Source organism: Pelodiscus sinensis, chromosome 15, assembly GCF_052426305.1.
Source record: "Pelodiscus sinensis isolate ZL-2025 chromosome 15, ASM5242630v1, whole genome shotgun sequence".
NCBI lineage: Eukaryota > Metazoa > Chordata > Testudines > Trionychidae > Pelodiscus > Pelodiscus sinensis.
The window spans coordinates 32,566,771-32,586,626 of record NC_143066.1 but is presented as its reverse complement, the minus strand read 5'-3'; the positions used below and the strand labels follow the sequence as shown (position 1 = coordinate 32,586,626).

Here is a 19,856-nt window from a genome sequence, read left to right as displayed (position 1 = left end):
AAAGGGGCTGTTCCCTCTAGGTGCAGCCAACTCCGGGGGAGGGGAGAAGGGAGTGGTGGCAGCAAGAGAGACTTTGTGCACTCCCCCCGTCCCAAGGTCAATCAGGACTTGGGAGCAGGGGATCATGTGAAATCTCTCACTCCCACCCTGCCAGGGGCACGCAACACCTAGAGGGAACCACCAGCTGTTCAAAACAGCTAGTGTTTCCCTGTAGGAGCCGCACACCCCTGGCAGGAGGAGGAGACTTTGCATGCTTCCCCGTTCCCAGGTCTCAATTGGTGTGGGTGCAGAGGAGCAGCAGAGCGGTCATGGGCTGAATCAAATAGCTTGGAGGGCCGGATTCAGCCCACAGACCCTATCTTGCCCGCCCCTGGTTTATAGGCTGAGTGGGTGTCTTGCCTCAAGCTAAGCAGAGCAACATTAGTGGGGCCATGTAGTTGAGCTACGAACTTGACTGGGGACATAGAACTTCATTTTGTATGGCTATCAATTGGGCACCTTTAATAAAAATAATTATTAGTGTTTATCTTTAAACTGATTACTTTCAGAAACATCAAACTTGCATGTAAAAATACCTGGTAACATCCCTTCAAATCGGTGGTTCTCAAACTGCAGTCCTCAGACCACTTGCACTCAGTCCCCCTCCTCTCCCTGCCTTCTCTGCAGCAGGGAGCCCACGCTGGCACACCAGCCCCCCCCCCCCAACACACACACCCTTGCAAGATGGGAGTGCCAGTGCCGACTTTCCATTTGTGGAGAGGGGGTGAGAAGAGAGAAAGCTTGCGAGGGTAGTAAGCAGCTTTCTCTACTGCTCCCATTGGCCAGAATCGCGCCCAATAGCAGCAGCGGGAGGCAGAGGGCGCAAAGTCAGGTGAGCATCCCATATCCCCAGAACCCGCATCCCATCCCTCCTCATGTACTCTCCCACCAAGACCCATGCCCCAGCCCACTCCTGCACTTTTCCTCCTGGCCAGATCCCCTACCCCCAGCCCTCTCCAGCACACTCCCCTCCCAGATCCCCCACCCACTCCTTCACCTTCCCTCCCAGAGCCTCCACATCCAGGTGCAGCTTCATTTTAGGCCACACCTCAAGCCTATGGGAAGCCCTGAACCGTGGTCCTCCCTGCACCTTCTCCCAAGGGGCTGGAGTACCAGGGGACTGAGATGTCTCAGTTGGAGGGGGAGGGGAGTCACATCCATGAGGGTTGGGGGATTATTTTTTGGGGGGGTTGCCTCACTTGTGTGCCCCCCATACTGATTTTTCGATGGATCAGTGGCCCCGACCCAAAAAAGATCCCCCACTCTTCCATAAAGAAAGACAATGTTGAAAACTTTCGTTTAGGACATAAATGAATATTTTGCTTTCTTTAGAACAAAGTTTCATAAACTAACATGATCAAATTAAAGTGCTTAATTTGTTCAATTATTTTTATTTTGGTTAGTAATATTTCACTTACCAATTATGGATGCCTCCTTATATTGTAACAATGTATTTAAGCTTTTCTGGTCCAGTAGCCTAATAACAATAATTTAGTATTTAAGGTATTTAGAGATAAGCGAAGGCATTTTGTCATCATTGGAGGTTGACTGGTGGTCCACCGAAAGGTTTGTGTTGAGCAGGATGGGCCACAGGCCAAAAAGTTTGAGAATCACCACTTTAAACAAACTTACCAGTACAGAACTGGCAAAACAGTTCAACAAAGGCAAAATCAGAGAGATCAACAATTCCTATTACTTATATGCCCCCTTACAGTAAGCACCAACATGATTAATAATGGATTAGGTATATTACTGAAGAGGGTTACCACAGCAGCAAACAAGATTTCCTGCTCTCTCAACTCCCTCCCTTACTGGCTTGACAGTAAGGGTGTGTCTAGACTACAGGGTTTTGTCGACAAAAGTGGACTTTTGTCGACAAAACTATACCTGCTTCCACACTGCCTTTGAGTTATGTCGACATAACTCAGCAGTTTAATCAACGTATGTAAACCTCATTCTACGAGAAATAACGCCTTTTGTTGACAGAGTTCTGTCGATAGAAGGCATTATTGCATCTACACTGTCCTTTGCGTTCACGCTGTTATGTCGACAAAGCAGCTTGCTTTGTTGACAGAACTGGATGTAGTCTAGATGCTCTTTGTCGACAGTATCTGTAGACAAAACTTCTGTCGACAAAACCCTGTAGTCTAGACGTACCCCAAGAGACTACTACACAACACAGCACTACCTGTTTGAAACAAAGGAGGAGGATTTTTTTTTAACCACCACCAAACAAATCTTTGTGCTTTCCCCACATCTCTTTTCCATCAGATGGTGGTGAATGGCCTATTAGACCACATAAGCTACATTGCCAAGAAGGAAGCTTGTCAGTTTCAGAGAGCTGCAAAGGGGACAGAGACAACTGTCTTGATTTGGCTACCTTGCAATACAAACTACTTCCAGCTTCAAGGTCACCAAACAAAACCTGAATTACATTTGAATGAAGACCCTCTGATGGAGAAGAGGCAATTCAACAGTTCACAGGGCAAAAGCTCAATAATTTCTCCTCTTATCTATTTCCCTTGATTTTGCTCAACCGCCCAGAAATGTGTTCACATACTTCATGGTCACTTAAATAAATCTGTACCCCACAAGTAAGCAGATGACAAAGTCACTATGAAATCTTATGGAGACAACAGCCCTGTAACCTTGCTTTTCTGTACAATTTCACTGTCGTGCTCTAACATGCAAGGTCTCCTAAGAGGAAAGATATTCAAAACGGCTTAATTCTTCTGTCTAAGGCAGCATTCCTCAAAGTGGTCTACGAAACCACTTAAAGAAACCTGTTATCAGGCCGTGCCAGTTTGTTTATTTACTGGTGCGGCAGCCATGGAGCCTCATGGCTCCTATTGGCTCCATTTCCCCATTTGCAGCCAAGGGGAGATACGGGAAGTGGCATGGGCTGAGCTGCCACTTCCCTCAGATTCTCTTGACTGCAAATGGCGAAACAGAGCCACTACAAATCACAAGGCTCCGTGGCCACAATGCCATAAACAAACAAACTGGTGCAGCCAGTTAACAGGTTTCTTTAATTGGTTTTGTGGACCACTTTGAGAATCACTGGTCTACGGTCAATAAAAGTATTACCATTGACTTCAACTGGCACAGGAAGTCTGAGACCCATTGTTTGAGCACTCTCTAGAAATGCCCAGCTTACGTTCACAAATCTGTTATGTTTCCATCAGCCTGCAATCATGAGTCTGACTCTCCTCTTTAATGTGCATTTCACAACATGCTAAGAGACGCAGATCAGTTAAAACAGCAACTACCAATTCTGCAATCTAGAACATTTAATCACGTCACATTCCTGGGGACAGGCACCACACATTTCTTGTACAAGATCGTGCTGGACAACAGAAGGCTAAATTAGGTTACAAATCTACCACTGCAGGTAACTGCTGAATTGTGTTAATGCTATTAATTAGCTGGCTGTATTTACCAAAATGATGAGTAGTAAACTAATGTGCTTTCTCCTTCAATCATAAACCACCATCCCCACCTACTCCAAGACCAGAAAAGCCACAGCTGTACACACCCACAAGGAACTTCCTCATGACAATTTCTACAAGCGCCGTTATATGTTTAATTATATATTACACTGAAAATTATAAACTTAGAAATAACAAAACTAATTTGATTGTAAAAATTCAGTACCCCAGAGTACTGATAGTGCATTTCCATATTTAACACAATACATTTTTAAATTTATCTGAAACTGTTATAGAATTTCCAATCTGCCACACAACCTAGCCCCTTCCTTTCACTGAAGAAACCTGGGTCAAACTCACCAAGGGGCCTTCAATTAATTGTTCTATGAACTTTTCTTGACAATGTCTTCCCATTACTACAAATATCCTACTCCTCAGGCATTTGTATATCCTAGAGGAGGAGAATTACCCATCTGATAAGACCAATTAATAAAATACCTTAACACAATTTCCAGTGGAGAGGCACTGTGTTAGCATCTTTTGTTGGATACACTAGATTAGTTTAATTGTAATGCAAATTACATTTGCTATGCCACCAACTTTCTCCTAATGGGCCATACATCACTAGTTTTCTTTGAAGAAGCCAGCAGATCTTGACAGGTCCCCAATCCATCTTAAAATATCAGATTTTTCAAAACTGAGGAACTACTTCTAAGTACATTAGCACAGGCTGTGGAAAACAAAGCTACTGTGGAATTCACAGTACATTTCTATTTCTCTCATAATCTATCAGGAGAAACTTAAGCACAGGATGTTACTAACCTTTAAATTCAATCAGTCTCACTAAGAAGATTGTAACACAATGCACCACCATTATACGTTTTCCTCTGAGCCTGGTTCAGTTCAATGGGAAAGCGATTTGGAGTGTGTTAATGTACTATTTATGTACATTATAAAAAACCTATCCAGGTGGATTTAGACTTCATGAAACGCTCGCTCAAGTCTATTCTGCTTCCTGTGAATACATTTCATAATCCGTTCAACACCCCAGCAGAGGAAGCCAGGATTACTGTTTAAAGTGCTGTTCTGAGGCTATCTTTAAAATATAATTTCAACACTTTGATTGCTGGCATTTTCCAGACTCCAAGCCACATAAATGCTTTGGGCAATACGCAGTGTATAGTACACATGCACACCCACAGCATCCAGAGCAAGGATGAACTTCAAAACAAGCCTTGGGACAAGGGCCCAGAAATTCTGAACTGGTTAGTCTCAACTCACATACCTATTAAAGAGGATAAAATCCAGGTTCACAATATTCTGCAAGGGAAGAGCTCACTGGATCAACTTCTGAGAAGATGCATAGCAAGATAGGGTTTGATAGGGTTTGAATGTCAAAGAAAAAAAATAAAGCTACTCCCAGGTAATAGCCAATAAACGAGAAAGATTTAACACATTTAAAACTCTTCCAGTTCATATTAGTGTGTGGAGAGCTTCCCCCGCCACTAAAAGTAGTTTACCAAGGCAAAATGACACGGCCCTTTCCAAAATAGCAGCATACATGTTTTACCTTTAAACCATGAGATGGAATGCATCAATAGTTGAGAAAATATTCTCCTGTCCTTGTGCATACAATCACAATACATGGAAATAGAGGAAACTTTCCTCTCTTAATTTTCACATATAACTTGGAAATGTTAGTACTTCACAGTTAATATTTCAGCTTCCTAAGGAAAAGGGGCTCTAAGCTTCCCTTTTTTTTTTTTAATTCATTCACTAATTTTTAGTCTGTCTGCACCAGGGGTACTAATGCAGCATGGAAATACCACTATAGCATTGTAGTGTAGCTACCCTTTCCATTACTTTAGGAAGTTTTTCTTGTCAATATAAGAAATTCACCTCCTCAAGCAGGTAACTAGGTTGTCAGAAAAAATCTTCCATCGAATTAGCTGAATTTACACCAATGTTTGCTTTGGATAACTATGTTGGTCAGACTTTGTTTGCAACACTTCCTGCTTTGAGCTCCGAAAGCACAAGGTACATTAAAAGGAATGAGGGACCTATTTGGAGAAAGACCATTTATCCTCTTGCACAGAAATTTTGGTTTATAACAGAGGTTTGTTGGGCATTTTTTTTTTGGGGGGGGGGGCGACCCTACACATTTGTGGTTCATTTAGAAACAAAATAAAATAATTCACAGTACATTCAGATTATTTTAAACAGATCAAATTTAGGCCTACACTACAGGCAGTCCCCGGGTTACGTACAAGATAGGGACTGTAGATTTGTTCTTAAGTTGAATCTGTATGTAAGTCGGAACTAGCGCCCAGATTCAGCCACTGCTGAAACTGATCAGTTTCAACAGCGGCTGAATCTGGACGCCAGTTCCAACTTACATACAGATTCAACTTAAGAACCCCAGGCATCCCCAAGTCAGCTGCTGCTGAAACTGATCAGCGGCTGATTCCAGGAAGCCCGGGGCAGGGGCTTCCTGTAGTCAGCCGCTGGTCAGTTTCAGCAGCGGATGACTTGGGGACTCCTGGGGCAGAGCAGCTGGGGTGCTGCCGGGTTGGTCCAGTAGCGCCAAGGAGCGGTGCTGCAGGACCAACCGGCAGCGCCCCACCTGCTCTACCACAGGCCCGGGGCATTGCTCCACGTCTCCCTAGACGCTGAGCAAAGTGGAGGAGGACCCGGGCGGGGTAGGACCGCGCGGCTGATCTGGCTCCTCCCCCCTCCCTCCCCAGCAGACCAGGGAGAGGCAGAGCATCTTTTCTCGCCCCGGAGGACAGGGGCGGCGGGACCGGGCATCCGCCGCTCCCGTCGTCCGGGGCGAGAAAATCCCCGTTTGTATCTGCGGATCCGACATAAGTCGGATCGGCGTAACTCGGGGACTGCCTGTACCTGAATAGACAGCTTAAGAGTGTCTCTTTTACACCTCATGGAGTACAAAGATAGCTGGAAATAGATTTCTATTTAAGCACTGAATGGGAATATCCGTTTCCACTCCTGGTCTGATCCTCCACACAGCCAGGGACTTTGTGCACTGAAGTATCCATATTTCTCATGCCCTGGGGAGAGGAAAGTTCCTTAGGTTGCTCAACAGCAATCCTTTTAACAAGTGCATAAACTGACCCTGTAAGGACTGTAGTCCTGCTTAGCCAGAAGTTTGGTGGCTCCAGCATGTAGCCTTAAGGAAGACAGACGATTAGAATGGCTTGTGTGAGAAGAATTCCCAGTTCTGCTAAAGGTGACATGAAGAAAAACTGGGCATTTAGGAATTACATAAGACACTTAGAAGAAAAGTTTGGTTTTGTTAGAAGATTTTCTTGGTTGTCTTGGAGAAGTGTATTATGAACTCTCCCTACCTTAATCTTCTAACAAAACCAAAAAGAACAGACCTAAACATAGGATTTTCCCAATGTACAATTTTATGCTCTTTTCACATAATAAATGAGACAAAAAAGGGAAAGGAAGGGCAAACACTTCCGTTTTTAAAAATCCAGTGCATGTAGCCTATAAAGAAAAGATACACAAGATACTTCACAAAGAAAACAAATCTATTACGCCATAACAATCGAAAGGATTGTCCAAAACTTTAAAAAGTTTAGTTTTTAAATAACTAAAACAATATAATGTTTTTCAGTCAGATAAATGTAAGCTATAGTAGTTGCATATGTATGTGTAGGCTTCTACTACAGTATGATGCTATCAGTATATCTGAAACTATACAGATGATAAAATTAACCACATATGAGGAAAGAAACATCAGTGCTACAAAAGCCAGGGCGCACAGGCCTTTGGAGCAACTACAGGTATTGGGCTGTGCAGGTTTTAAAATGCTCTGTTGTCAAATAAAAGTAGCATTTCATACACACTAATTCCCAAAGACATGCACTGACACACCTCACTGAATTTTTCTAAAGGCAATTTAAAAGAATGATTTGCAGCTACATTCATAGGCGACAGTGAATGGACATTAATTAAAATCATCTGCACTGTGAACAAGCAATTTACATAAACATACAGATCTAAAAGAAAAAAATACTAAACAGACTTGCTTTTATATAAGCAATGTTAGCTTGCTACATTTGAAATTGCTTCTTAAACCAACTGAAATACCAAAGAATATAAATATAGACATGAACACGTGCATGAAGATAGTATATGTTACTGTGCAATCAAACAGTAGATGAAACATTAATCCAACAAAACTACTAAAAGGTGCATTTTTATGAGCAATGATGAATAAATGAACCAGCTTTTCCTTTAGTGTTTTCATTCTGCGGATCTGTTCACAGGACAAAGATCTTCTAATCCTTTCCCATTGCTCCCATCCCCAAAGACTTGGTTCTCGCCATGTTTATTCTATTTTGCAGACCATCAAACGTTCCACAGACCAGAGTTCACCCAGAAACTGAAGTAATCCTGCGTTATAAATCCACAGCAAGGTTAGTTCCTGTGTTAGACAAAGAAATATCCTAGCCATGGGTCTGCATTTCTAATGAGATCCTTAGGACACAGCTGGGTATTGGGCATGGTACCACCAAAAAAAAAAAAAAAAAGCTACATATATAGTTAAAAGTATTGTTGCAGGTCAAATGTCCTTATAATAGGGAGTGCTATAGAAAATACAAATTTAGAGGGAAATAAAATCACTTGGAAGGCTCTAAAGCAGGAATGGGGAATCTAAGGCCCGGGTGCTAGATGCATCTCCCAGCTTGCCTGGATCCAGCCCCCCAGGACTCAGGGCTTCACCATCCCCCAGCTTTCGGGAGCGTGCACTGGTGCTCCAGTCCCTGCCACCTCCCTGTGAGGCTGCAGCAGACAAAAATCTACTAGCCTCTCCTGTGCCCGGGCTCTGGTGTGAGAGGGGAATTAGAGGAGTGTCCTTCTCCATCTTAGTCAGGGGCCACATCAGAGAAGGCTTGTTTGCTTTTTTCTGTTTGGGGGGGGAGGGGGTTGTTTTGCTTCTCACTTGTGTGTGACCTCTGACTGATTTTTCTGTGGGTCAGTGGCCCTCAACCCAAAAAAAGATTTCCCACCCCTGCTCTAAAGCATGTCTTCACACACATTGGCCGCATTTCCTCTTCGAGTGGAAAGGGAAAACTGGCTCACACACATCTATGCAAATGGAAACCTAAAGATGTATCTGTTAATGCATTTCTGGTTACACTGCCCCCTAGTTCTGAACAGAGAGCACCCAGACACTGCCTTTTCAGACATTTATGAGAGGTAAAAGCTACTCAGAAAATAAATTAGCACATGTCAGAAGGTTTGATGTGAAGCCAAGCACTTGGAGAGATCCACCCCAGAACAAAGTCAGCTGGAGGTAACTGTCAAATTTCAAACGATGGTTTAAACAGCCGCACTAGAGTCTATGTCCCTTACTTTACCCTAAAATTTCAGAGCACAACCCCCCTGAACACACTGATTAGCACACTTTCCAAGTTCAACAGTCTTCAACAGCTGCGGCAATTCATCCTTCATACTAAACACTAGTTGCTACATATGGGTCAGCCTTGTCATGCAGTGGCATGGTGGAAGTAGTAACATTAAGCAGTTTCCTGTTCTTTGCCAGCAGAGCTCCCCATAGAATTACTGTGCCAACCACCACAAAAGGGAATTTGACATTTATCTGAACAGCTCTTCCCAAACAGTTATTTGAGGGTAGTTACTCAGGGCTTGCCCACATAGAAACTGGAATCAAAATAACTACATTGGGTCCGGTGCATACTGATAATTCTTTTGAGTGCAAGTCTGTATGTGGACACTATTTCAGAATAAGAGAGCACTATTTTGATGTATTCGTTTAAGATGAAAGAACATAACTCCAAATTAAGTATCCACACAGACTTGCAGCCTAAATAACTAAAGATGTGAAATAATGATTCAGTTATTAGTTTGTTATTATTTAGACAAGCCATTATACACATCAATATGTAACTAACATGCACAATATCCCTAACAACAAAAATGCCATTCTTAGTTTATGTCTTCATTACTGCACAAAGTTGATCTAAGGTATCCAATACCATCTACGCAAATAGCATACCTGGAGTTGACATCCCTCAGGTCAAGTTACCAAGTGGTCTGCACCAAGGGAGGGGGAGGGGACAGGATAGACTTTCCTTACGCTTCTCATCGGGGTAGAGTACAGGGGACAACTGCAGAGCGATCTGCAGTTGATTTGGCAGGTCTTCACTAGTCCCAGCTAAATCAATCTCTGAACCTCAATCCCAGCTGTAGTATAGATGTAGTCTTAGATGGGAAGGGGAAGGGAAGGTGTACTTCATGACCAAAGGCTTGTTTAGACAAGGCAGTTGTACTGGTGTAACTTGAATGCATGTTTATATCGATATAGTTAAACTGGTACAAAATGCAGCATGGACTCTACAAGGCCTTGCCCACACTTAATATGCTGAAGCAGCCCAGCTACACTGCTGTTGCATTCAGTGAGGATCCTACCTACATGCATAGAAGGGCTTCTCCTGTCAGCTTAAGAACTCCATCTCCCTGAGAGGCACTGCAGGTAGGACCTCTCTTGTCCAGCAATATTCGTTATCTAGCCGTGCGAGCAGCCAGGGACCCAAGGCCAGCAGCTGGAGGCACAGGTAGGAAAGGAGACTGATGACGACTGGGAGGCTAGCAGCCCTCTAGGAGAGCCGGGAGGCCAGCAGCAGAGGACTAGGATTGACCTTCCCTGGTCTGGCAAACACCCTCGTTCAGGACTGCTCATGTCCTGAGGGTGCCAGATCAGAGAAGTCCAACCTGTTGCTATGTTGACTGGAGAAGCCCTCCCACCAACAATGGACTGTCTACACTAGCAAGTTATATTGACATAAGTTACTAGTGTGGACCAAACCTAAGAATAAGAGTAGTTTATTTCCATGTAAGTAACTCTCTCCACCTAAACTGAAATAAGCTGGATTTAAAACAGAAGTGAGTGTTCCACAAAGCCTTTTGTGCAAGTATATCGATCAACCTAAATTCAGACTGTAAATAACACCAGCCTTAAATCAGACAGCCCTCCACATCAGAGTGGTAAAATACCAACTTTTTTTTAAAAAGTTATAAAAATCCCATAACAATTTGTACAGTAGCTTATCCAAAAAGCTTACAGGATACAAATAAATTATATACTAAAAAAGTAATATTGTCTGATATTACAAACACTCCAGCTACGGCTACACTGGCATGATCTTGCACAAGAACACTTTCGCGGAAGAGTTCTTGTGCAAAAACTCTTCCAGAAGGGAGCATCTACACTGGCATGTGCGTTTGCGCAAGAGATGTGCTATTGTGCAAGAGCATCCATGCCAGTGTAGACGCTCTCTTGCGCAAGAAAGCTCTGATGGCCATTTTAACCATCGGGCTTTCTTGCACAAGAAATTCATGTTGCCTGTCTCCACTGGCCTCTTGCGCAAGAGGGCTTATTCCTGAGCGGGAGCATCGGAGTTCTTGCACAAGAAACACTGATTTCATACATTAGAACGTCAGTGTACTTGCACAAGAACTCGCGGCCAGTGTAGACAGGCAGCAAGTTCTTGCACAAAAGCGGCTGCTTTTGCGCAAGATCACGCCAATGTAGACACAGCCTCCAAGAAACAAGAAACTGTTCCAAAACAGACTTCGGAATCAAACAAAAAATATTGAAAAAACATTGAAAAGCTTCAAGCTCTCTGAGGACACTCAAATGACAGAGGTTCTCTAACAAATCTAAAATTGAAATTTAGCTAAAAACTATAAACAATGGAAGAGGGACACATATCTAAAGATCAAAATCTTTCTTGCTGAAAATATACATTATACATGGGCTTCCAACGTTTTAACTGATAACAAAACATAGAAATAGGTGTTTATCAAATACAGTAGAATCTCAGCATTACAAATACCAGTGTTACAAACTGAACAATCACACACCTCATCTGGAAACAATAATATGCAATCAGGTAGAAGCAGACACAAAAAGCAAATACCAGTAAGGTACTTTGTTAAATGTCAAGTACTAAAAAAGGGAAAGCAGCATTTTTCGTCTACAGAGTAAAATTTCAAAGCTGTATTAAACCAATGTTCTGTTGTAAACTTTGGAAAGTACCACCATAATGTTTTGTTCAGAGCTAGCAACAACTAGGGATGTTAAATATTGGTTAATTGAATAGTCAATTAACTTCATGAATTCTTATTGGTTACTTGACTGTGGTAGCCAGTGTGCTCCAGCCCCACTCCCAAGGAGCCCCCTGCCACGCCACACTGCTGCCTCTGTGGGGTACCAGGTGGGAGCTGGTCCCAAGGGGAGCCAGTTTAAAATCCAGCTCCCCGCATGGACCAGTGGCCTGATACAGAAGCAGCAGCATGGGGGGGCAGCAGCCCCTGTCCGAGAGGGGGAGGAGGGGTGGAAGACAGGGTCTAAGCTCCCAGACCTAGTGCAAGCTGGAAGTGAGCCTGATTGCCTGCCCACCTGACTCCTAATATACTTTAAATGCAGAGCCACAGTGGGAGTAGGTACCAGACCCAGCCTCAGCCAGGACTGAGCCAGGCTCCTTGCCAGCCTGATAAAAAATTTACTGGTGGGGATGAGAAGGGGGAGAATGCATGTTGTCTACAGCATTAACCTATAAGCTTCTGATGATCAGTTAATCGGCTACACCATTACATCCCTACCAACAACCTCTGTTCCCAAGGTATTTGTAATTAAGTTTCTACTGCAAATGCCAGCAATAGTTAGTTACTTATTTCTAAGGGCCTGTCCGCTTGGTTCTTCCTTGTAAAATATAGGGATGTGATTGCTAAAGCACACTAACATGTTCCACATTAATTGGTCCATGTAGACCCTGCTAGTGTGCCCTACATGTTTCCTAGTTCACTTTAACATAGTGCTCTTTGAAACATAACTACATTCAAGTTTACTATGGAAAATTACAAAGAAACCACTCATTACAGTATTTACTATTGTAATGAGTAATTATACAATACACTTTACTCAACAGTATTTACAATGAGGCTACTCAAAATACTTCAATTTTTGGATGTCTACAACAACCTTGAAAATTGCTAAAAAGTAAGCCAATAAAACCCCAGGAACACTAGTTATGCAACAGTTAAGAAACAGAACTTTGCAGGAAAAGAGCAATCAGAATGGTTGCACCTACAGCATTTCAGAAACAACTCTAGCTTTGTAGTCGTGGTTATGTGGTCAAAGCATTTCCTTAATATGTATACATTGTTCAGCGGGAACTGTGAGCTATACAACACTATACAGACATTATACACTATATACTATGATGGCATCATTCTAACCACAGGAATGGAGCTTGAGTGGTTTATGAGGTCATCAAAACCCTGAAGTATGTGCATATCAGTTTTCCTACGTTGTGCAATTTTTGCTTTATTCACATAATTCAATCCTACTCACTGGCACTTATGAATTGCCTTAGGTTTCCCTCTCCCTTTATACTAGGGATGTGAGAGTGTAACCAGGTGCCTGGTCTCATTGGTTAACCTTCATGGTCACAAGGTTATACGCGGGCTCTGAATTCATGCAGGGAGCCTGCTTAAAAGCCAGCTCCTCACCAGCGCCAGCTCCCAGAGACACACCTGCCCCGCCCTCCACACTGCAGCATGGGCCAGCAGCAGCACGGGCTCGGGGTGGGGGTCCACAGGTGGGAGCCAGTACACGTGGGGAACTGATTGTCGCCTCACATGTAACTGCTGACATTTTCTGCAGTTACATGGTTACTTAATTGAAAGCATTTTAACATCCCTACTTTATACAACAACATTTATAAACACAGAATGCTGAGAATTAAATTTTATATTTATGGATGACTTACCTAGCCTCTAATGCTTTAGATCCCAATCCTACAATGACAGAGTCATATGTTTAGCTTTATGCACTGTGAGTCGCATCACTGAAGTGAACAGAACTACTCACAGCACATAATGTTAAGCACATGAGTCTTTACAAGATCAAGGCCTTAATGACACCTATTACTTTAGATAGGCACTTAATAAATTGGACAAAATATACAGAACAGAAAAACCCTGACGATATGAACGGAACAGCAGATGCATAGCAACATGCAGTTCAATGTTTAGTTTTTCAGTTTATAGCAGGGCTGATGAAGAGGATTTAAAGAATAAGTAAAACTGGCTTTTAATTAATCATTTAATTGGGTTTCCATTTATATGTTTCTTTCTTCACTTTCTTTCCATGTTATAGGCTTAAATCACTGAAGTGGATGGTTTTGTACTAGTTTCTTTAGTTTCCTAATCGTTAAGAGAATTTCAGTTAACCAATGTTTTTGAGAAGTCTTTCACCAAAAATGCTCTTCTGTGATGCAAGACACAAGACTCCATCAATGTCCTTACAACAGAAACACCACAAACTCAAAACAAAAGAATGATAAACGAACAGCCTATTTAATATTTGCAACCATCACTAACTTCCAATACACTGAATTTCCACAAACTAAGAAAGCTGAAATGCTTTGACCCAACTACACACTTCCACCAGCATGTGACGTTTTAGTCAATGTGTCTTGCAAACCCAAGTGAGTTAAATCTCACTCTTAGGCTGTGTCTAGACTGGCAAGTTTTTCCGCAAAATCATCTGCTTTTGCGGAAAAACTTGACAGCTGTCTACACTGGCCGCTTGAATTTCCGCAAAAGCACTGACGATCTCATGTAAGATTGTCAGTGCTTTTGCGGAAATACTATGCTGCTCCCGTTCGGGAAAAAGTCTTTTTCCGAAAGACTTTTGCGCAAAAGGGCCACTGTAGACAGCAGAGATTTCTTTTCCGCAAAAAAGCCCCAATCGTGAAAATGGCGATCGGGGCTTTTTTGCGGAAAAGCACGTCTAGATTGGCCACAGACGCTTTTCCGCAAAAAGTGCTTTTGCGGAAAAGCGTCCTGCCAATCGGGACGCGCTTTTCCGAAAATGCTTTTAACGGAAAAGTTTTCCGTTAAAAGCATTTCCAGAAAATCATGCCAGTGTAGACATAGCCTTAGGGTACATCTAGACTACAAGCCTCTTTCGAAAGAGAGCATCTAGACTACAGCCAGTACTTTCGAAAAAGCGAGCCGCTTTTTCAAAAGAGAGCACCCAGGCAGTCTGGATGCTCTCTTTCAAAAAGCACAGTTCACGGACAATAGCGCCTTTTTTCAAAAGAGCACTTTCGAAAAAAAGGCGTTATTCCTCGTAAAAATGAGGTTTTCCACAATCGAAAAAACTGTCGCGTTCTTTCGATTTACTTTTAATTAGCCCCTGACACCACTAACACATATGCTTGATTTTAAGCTCATGCACAGTGCCAATGAAGTAAAATTATGTACCTGCTTATTACGTAAGGATCTGGCCCTTAATTTCCAATATTGTAAAATATGCAGCCTAGCACATGATCTGGACAATGCGGCAAGTGCCTCCAAATTTCACAAGTTTTAAAGATATGGTTTCCAGAGATATTTCCTGCATCCATAGTAGGGATATAAGCAAGTAGTTGAGTACTCAACTACAGGCAGTCCCCGGGTTACGTACAAGATAGGGACTGTAGGTTTGTTCTTAAGTTGAATTTGTATGTAAGTCGGACCTGGTACATATTGTAGGGGAAACTCTAGCCAAACATTTCTCCAGAGCTCAGTTTTATTCTCCCACACCTCACTTCCCTCAGTCCTTTAGTCTCATGCAGAGGTGTCTGCTGAGAAAAGCCACTCCGCGTCTCCCTGGTCTGCTTGGGGGTGGGCACTAGCTTCACATCTCCCTGGTCTGCTGGGGGGAAGCAGCTAGTGCGGGGTTGCCTCACCCCGTTTGTAAGTAGGGATCCAATGTAAGTCGGATCCATGTAACCCGGGGACTGCTTGTACCTGATAAACCTAAGCTTATCTGTAAGAGAGGCGGTCTAGCATGAGCCGGGACAGAACACCTTCCCTTATCAACTAATCATGTAGTCAATACAAATTTTATCAACTACACGATTAATCAATTACCACCCATAACATCCTTAGTCCATAAAAGACAATTTGGATGGCAACTGTAGCGATTTGCCATAATGCTTTAATATTGCCCCCTGTAAGCTCAGGAGATGGTTTCTAGCAGGCAATACATTTGGTAGTCAACTCATTTTCCAGGAAACTTTCGAAATGCAATTATGATAAATGGTGAATTCAAATCATGGAGTTAAAATGTTTTACATAGCGTGGACAACTTTTGAACACAGCAATTGTCTCTTGTATACTCCCTCTCATTTATGATTGTACAGACAACCTCCCTCCCCTAACATCCCTGTAGCAACAGCAGCAATTAAATACTCTTCTAAATATATGAAAAGTATGGAAAGTGGAAATAAGGTAATACAGTTAGTACCATATGACCACCCAGCCCTCTGAAGACCTCCACAAGTATTCCCTGAACCACTAATGATTTAAATTAGAGTTAACCAAATTGAACTGATGCATTAGATCATTATGCTTAATAAAATATAAAGATTCTTCTGCCACATTTAGACAGCATAGTACATCCAGACCTGACAATGACATTCACACCAAATAAAATTGCAGGATAAAATGCACATCAAATTTTCAATACAAAATATTTAAAGTTTGCGGGGGAAGGGATAGTTCAGTGGTTTGAGCATTGGCCTGCTAAACCCAGGGTTGAGAGTTCAATCCTTGAGGGGGCCATTTAGGGATCTGGGGCAAATCTGTCAGGGATGGTACTTGGTCCTGCTGTGAAGGCAGGGGACTGGACTCAATGACTTCTCAAGGTCCCTTCCAGCTCTATGAGATGGTATAACTCCATATATTATCCCTATTTTTTATTCCTGACTATACTATTAAGGCAACAATAGGTGGGCATGGTTCCTTACAGATACTAGTTCCAGCCTTACATTCTCTTTTTGTCAAGAAAACAGAAGATCAACTTTGTGTCTCATTAAGACTCCGCATACCAAGATTTAGGCAAGTTGTTTATTTTTTGTTTTATGTTTGAGTTATAAACCCAACTGCCTGAAGGATACAGGGAATATGGAAGTTGTTTACCTGGAATGAACAAGAGGGCAAATTCCTTTAGAAAAGTGTTTTGCATCAATCTACTTTACAACTCAAAGGAGGGGCATGAAGTTCATTTACATGGATCATAAACAGTGGCCCAGAAGAGATGGTGTCTTACTGTGCAGTACTCCTAATTATACAGAAAAAAAAGTAAATAAACTCCTCCCCTGCAAGTGATGAGGGAGCAGAGGGAAAAATCTCCTTTTCCACTCCATAAGTCACAAGCAAGCAAAGGGAAAAGTAACAGTCAATTCTCTGCTTCAGAGTATTTTGGGTTACAATACTTATGATTAACTACATGAAGAAACAGAATGACAGGGAGGAGATCAAGCTCACACAAATAAATCCAGAACCAAGAGGGAGCAATGCAACAGAAATGCCCTAGGCTTTATGGGGCTTGTTTTACAAAGAAAGATTAATTAAACAGACAAAGTACATCTCCTTAGAAAATGAAACATTTCAAAACCAAAACGCCTCAGAGAGCAAGTGGCTGGGGAGTTATAACTAAATTACTAAATACAAAAAGAAAGAGTCTGCAGAGGAAGTGAGTAATTAAAAAAACCTCTCTTCTGAGCAGACGGCTGGTGAAAGAGGGATAACCCTTAGGGATCCTGAATGTTACCAAGGCCAAAAACTGCCAAATAGAATCATATACTCTTGCAAACAAGGTGAAATTAAGTGGAGAATCGTAAATACAATATTAATCTCCTACATTTATATAGTGCTTTTTAATCTCAAATTATATGGTATTGTGTGTACAGTACTTCTTTACAGAGATATATACGCAGAGCTTGTTACCCACCACTAATATGCTGTCACCTTAGAGCAGCTATATAACAGTGCTCAGCCACGGTACATGTTTTCAGAGCAGAAAGTGGAATGAAAAATCATTATATCCCCCACATGAAGGTCAATCCCATCCATTCCATCTGAGAAAGTAAGCCCTGCAGATCCCCTCCACCACTAAACATCCTGCTGTTCCTCCAGCATCTGAGAAAATTTCCCATCCAGTCCCTTCCTAATGGGGGTAACATACTCCCCATTTCCTTTCACCTCCCCAGAATTAAATACTGCTTTCTTAGGGACAGCTATCTGCCTCACTTCCCTGGGGCAAAGTCTAGACTACGGAGTTTTTCCGGGAAACCAAAGGTATCCAAAAACTCCACCACGTCCAGGGAACGCGTCTGCTCTTCCACTTTTTTTTGCAGAAGAGCAGACAAGCTCTTTCCAAAGCCCTATCTTCCTCCTCCCACAAGGAAGAAGGGCTCTTCTGAAAGAGGGGCTTTTTCCGAAATTTGACCCAACGCAGATGGCCAAATTCTGGAAAAGACACTTCCGAAAAAACTATTGGAAAAAGGTACACAAATTACGGAGCACAATTTGCGTACCTTTTTCCAATAAAGCCCCGTAGTGTAGACACAGCCTTAGAGAGTTTGGGTTCTGCAGCCTCCCATCCAGCACCCCACCACCAGGGTGGCATCCTTTTGTGAAGACACCGCTAGGGCTGAGAGAGGACACCTCCTCCACTCCCCAGAGAAGAACAGCTCTCTCCCTCCTGCACAGAGAACACACACCTGCTTTTTCCCCACCCTGAGACATGACACACCCTCTCTCAAGATAGGGGGTGGACAGGGCCCTACTTTCCCCTCCATCCTGCTGGAAGTGGCCAACACCCCTCCACTCTCCTCCAGGGGGGCCTGGCACCAGTGTAAGCTGTGCGCTTGTACAGCCCCTCAGGAGAGAAGAATGAAGAGCTCTTCAAATGAAGAGCTCACAGCTACTTTGTTCCTACTGGTGGTGCACAGTCACACATGCCTGGGTGCACATAAAACTTTATTCCACATATGAATGGAAAAATCCACACAAGGATGGAAAAGATTAGAGCGAACTGTTGCATGACACGGCTTTACCTTCCCTTCCCATATAGGGATACCCCCTCCTTTTCATGGGGTTGGGATGCCCCTTCTGATGGTAGGACACTCTCACCAGCATGCCTCACCTTTCCCATGTCTCCCCAGAGTGGGATGCATCCTCCTAACACTGAAGGAATGTGGGTGACCCCTTTGCTCACACCTCCCTGAAGAAGGGTGCATCCTCATCCTCTGGGAATGGGGATATCCTCTTTGCTCAGCCACCCCCCAAAATTAGGGATGGGGGGCTAGGCCCCCTTTTGCTCACCCTCTCCAGACCCATCCCCTTTGTCTACACCCCAAGTTAGTGGCCCCCATGCTCCATAGGGTTGGGTGCCAGGCCCCCCCTTAGCCCTCAACCCCTCAAGCTCACCCCAAGTTAGGGGCCCTTTTACCTCAGAGGATGAGGTGCCAGGCCCCCCTTACTCGACACCCCCCTAAATTAGGGCCCCCTTTAGTCCATGGGGTGGGAGCCAGGCCCCCCCCTTAGCTCACATCCCATCAGGGTCAGCCCCCCCCGTTTTGTCCACACCCCCAGGCAGGGGACCCCTTTCCTCTATGGGGTGTGGTGCCAGTCGCCGCCCCCCTGAGCCCACGCCTGCCGCGCTCACTGCGGGGGGAGCTGCAGGGCCGGGCCGCCCCGCCGCTGGAAGGCCCCGTCCACGAAGACGCCGTTCTTGCCGAGGCAGCGCAGGTAGAAGTGCGGCTCCTGGAAGCTGAGCTGCAGGTGGCGCCGGGAGATGAAGCTCGAGTGCCCCATGTTCACGTCCACCGAGCCCTGCGAGGAGTTGCGGCCTATGGTGACCGCCGCCTGCCGCATGAGGAACTCGAACTCGCGGCCCTGCAGGCGGGCCAGGGCCGGGCCCGGCGGGGCGGCGGCGGGGCCCGGCAGCGCCGGCCCGGGAGGGGGCGCCGCGGCCGGGCTGCAGGGCGCCGAGCGCAGCGCCAGCAGGGCCCGGGCCCCGCTACTGTCCTCCCCGACTTCAGCCATGTTCCCAGGCAGGGAGCGAGCCAGCGTGCCGGCCTCCGGGGCGGAGCCGGCGGGGGAGGGAAGCGGGGCGGAGCCGCCGCGCCGCTCTTCCCCGCCGACGGGCACGGGCGCGCAAGCGGGCCCGGGGAGGCGGCCCGGAGCCGTCAGGGGGCGGCCACCGCGGCGGGAGCCCTGTGGAACCGCCCGGCAAGGGCCGGGGCGTGGGAGTGACAGGGCATGTGTGCGCCCCGCGCCACGTGCAGCCGCCTGGTTGCGCGCAATCTGCGCGCGTGTGTGTGTGTGTGTGTGTGTGCGCGCGCGTATGCGCAAGCAGCCGGGCCCTGCTGCCGCGGCCTGGGTGCTGTTGCGCACGTGGGTGCTTTTTTGTGTGTCTGTGCGTAACTGTGCACATGCACCCGGCCTGTCGGGGGGAGTGGGACTGTGTGTGCGTGTGTAGCCAGGCGG

The 19,856-nt window shown here is 44.6% G+C and overlaps 1 protein-coding gene across 2 annotated transcripts in view; it reads right to left on the bottom strand.

Moving 5' to 3' along the window:
* The window catches only part of FOXK1 (forkhead box K1), an 80,216-nt gene extending 60,634 nt beyond the window's left edge, over window positions 1-19,582 (bottom strand). The window contains exon 1 of one of the 2 annotated variants that reach the window (XM_075899642.2): window positions 19,033-19,582. In XM_075899642.2, the coding sequence (XP_075755757.2) occupies window positions 19,033-19,412 (380 nt within the window). In that variant the 5' untranslated portion in view covers window positions 19,413-19,582. The remainder of the gene's footprint in view (window positions 1-19,032) is intronic. The other variant, XM_075899643.2, reaches the window with a different exon arrangement.
* Window positions 19,583-19,856: the final 274 nt, after the last annotated feature.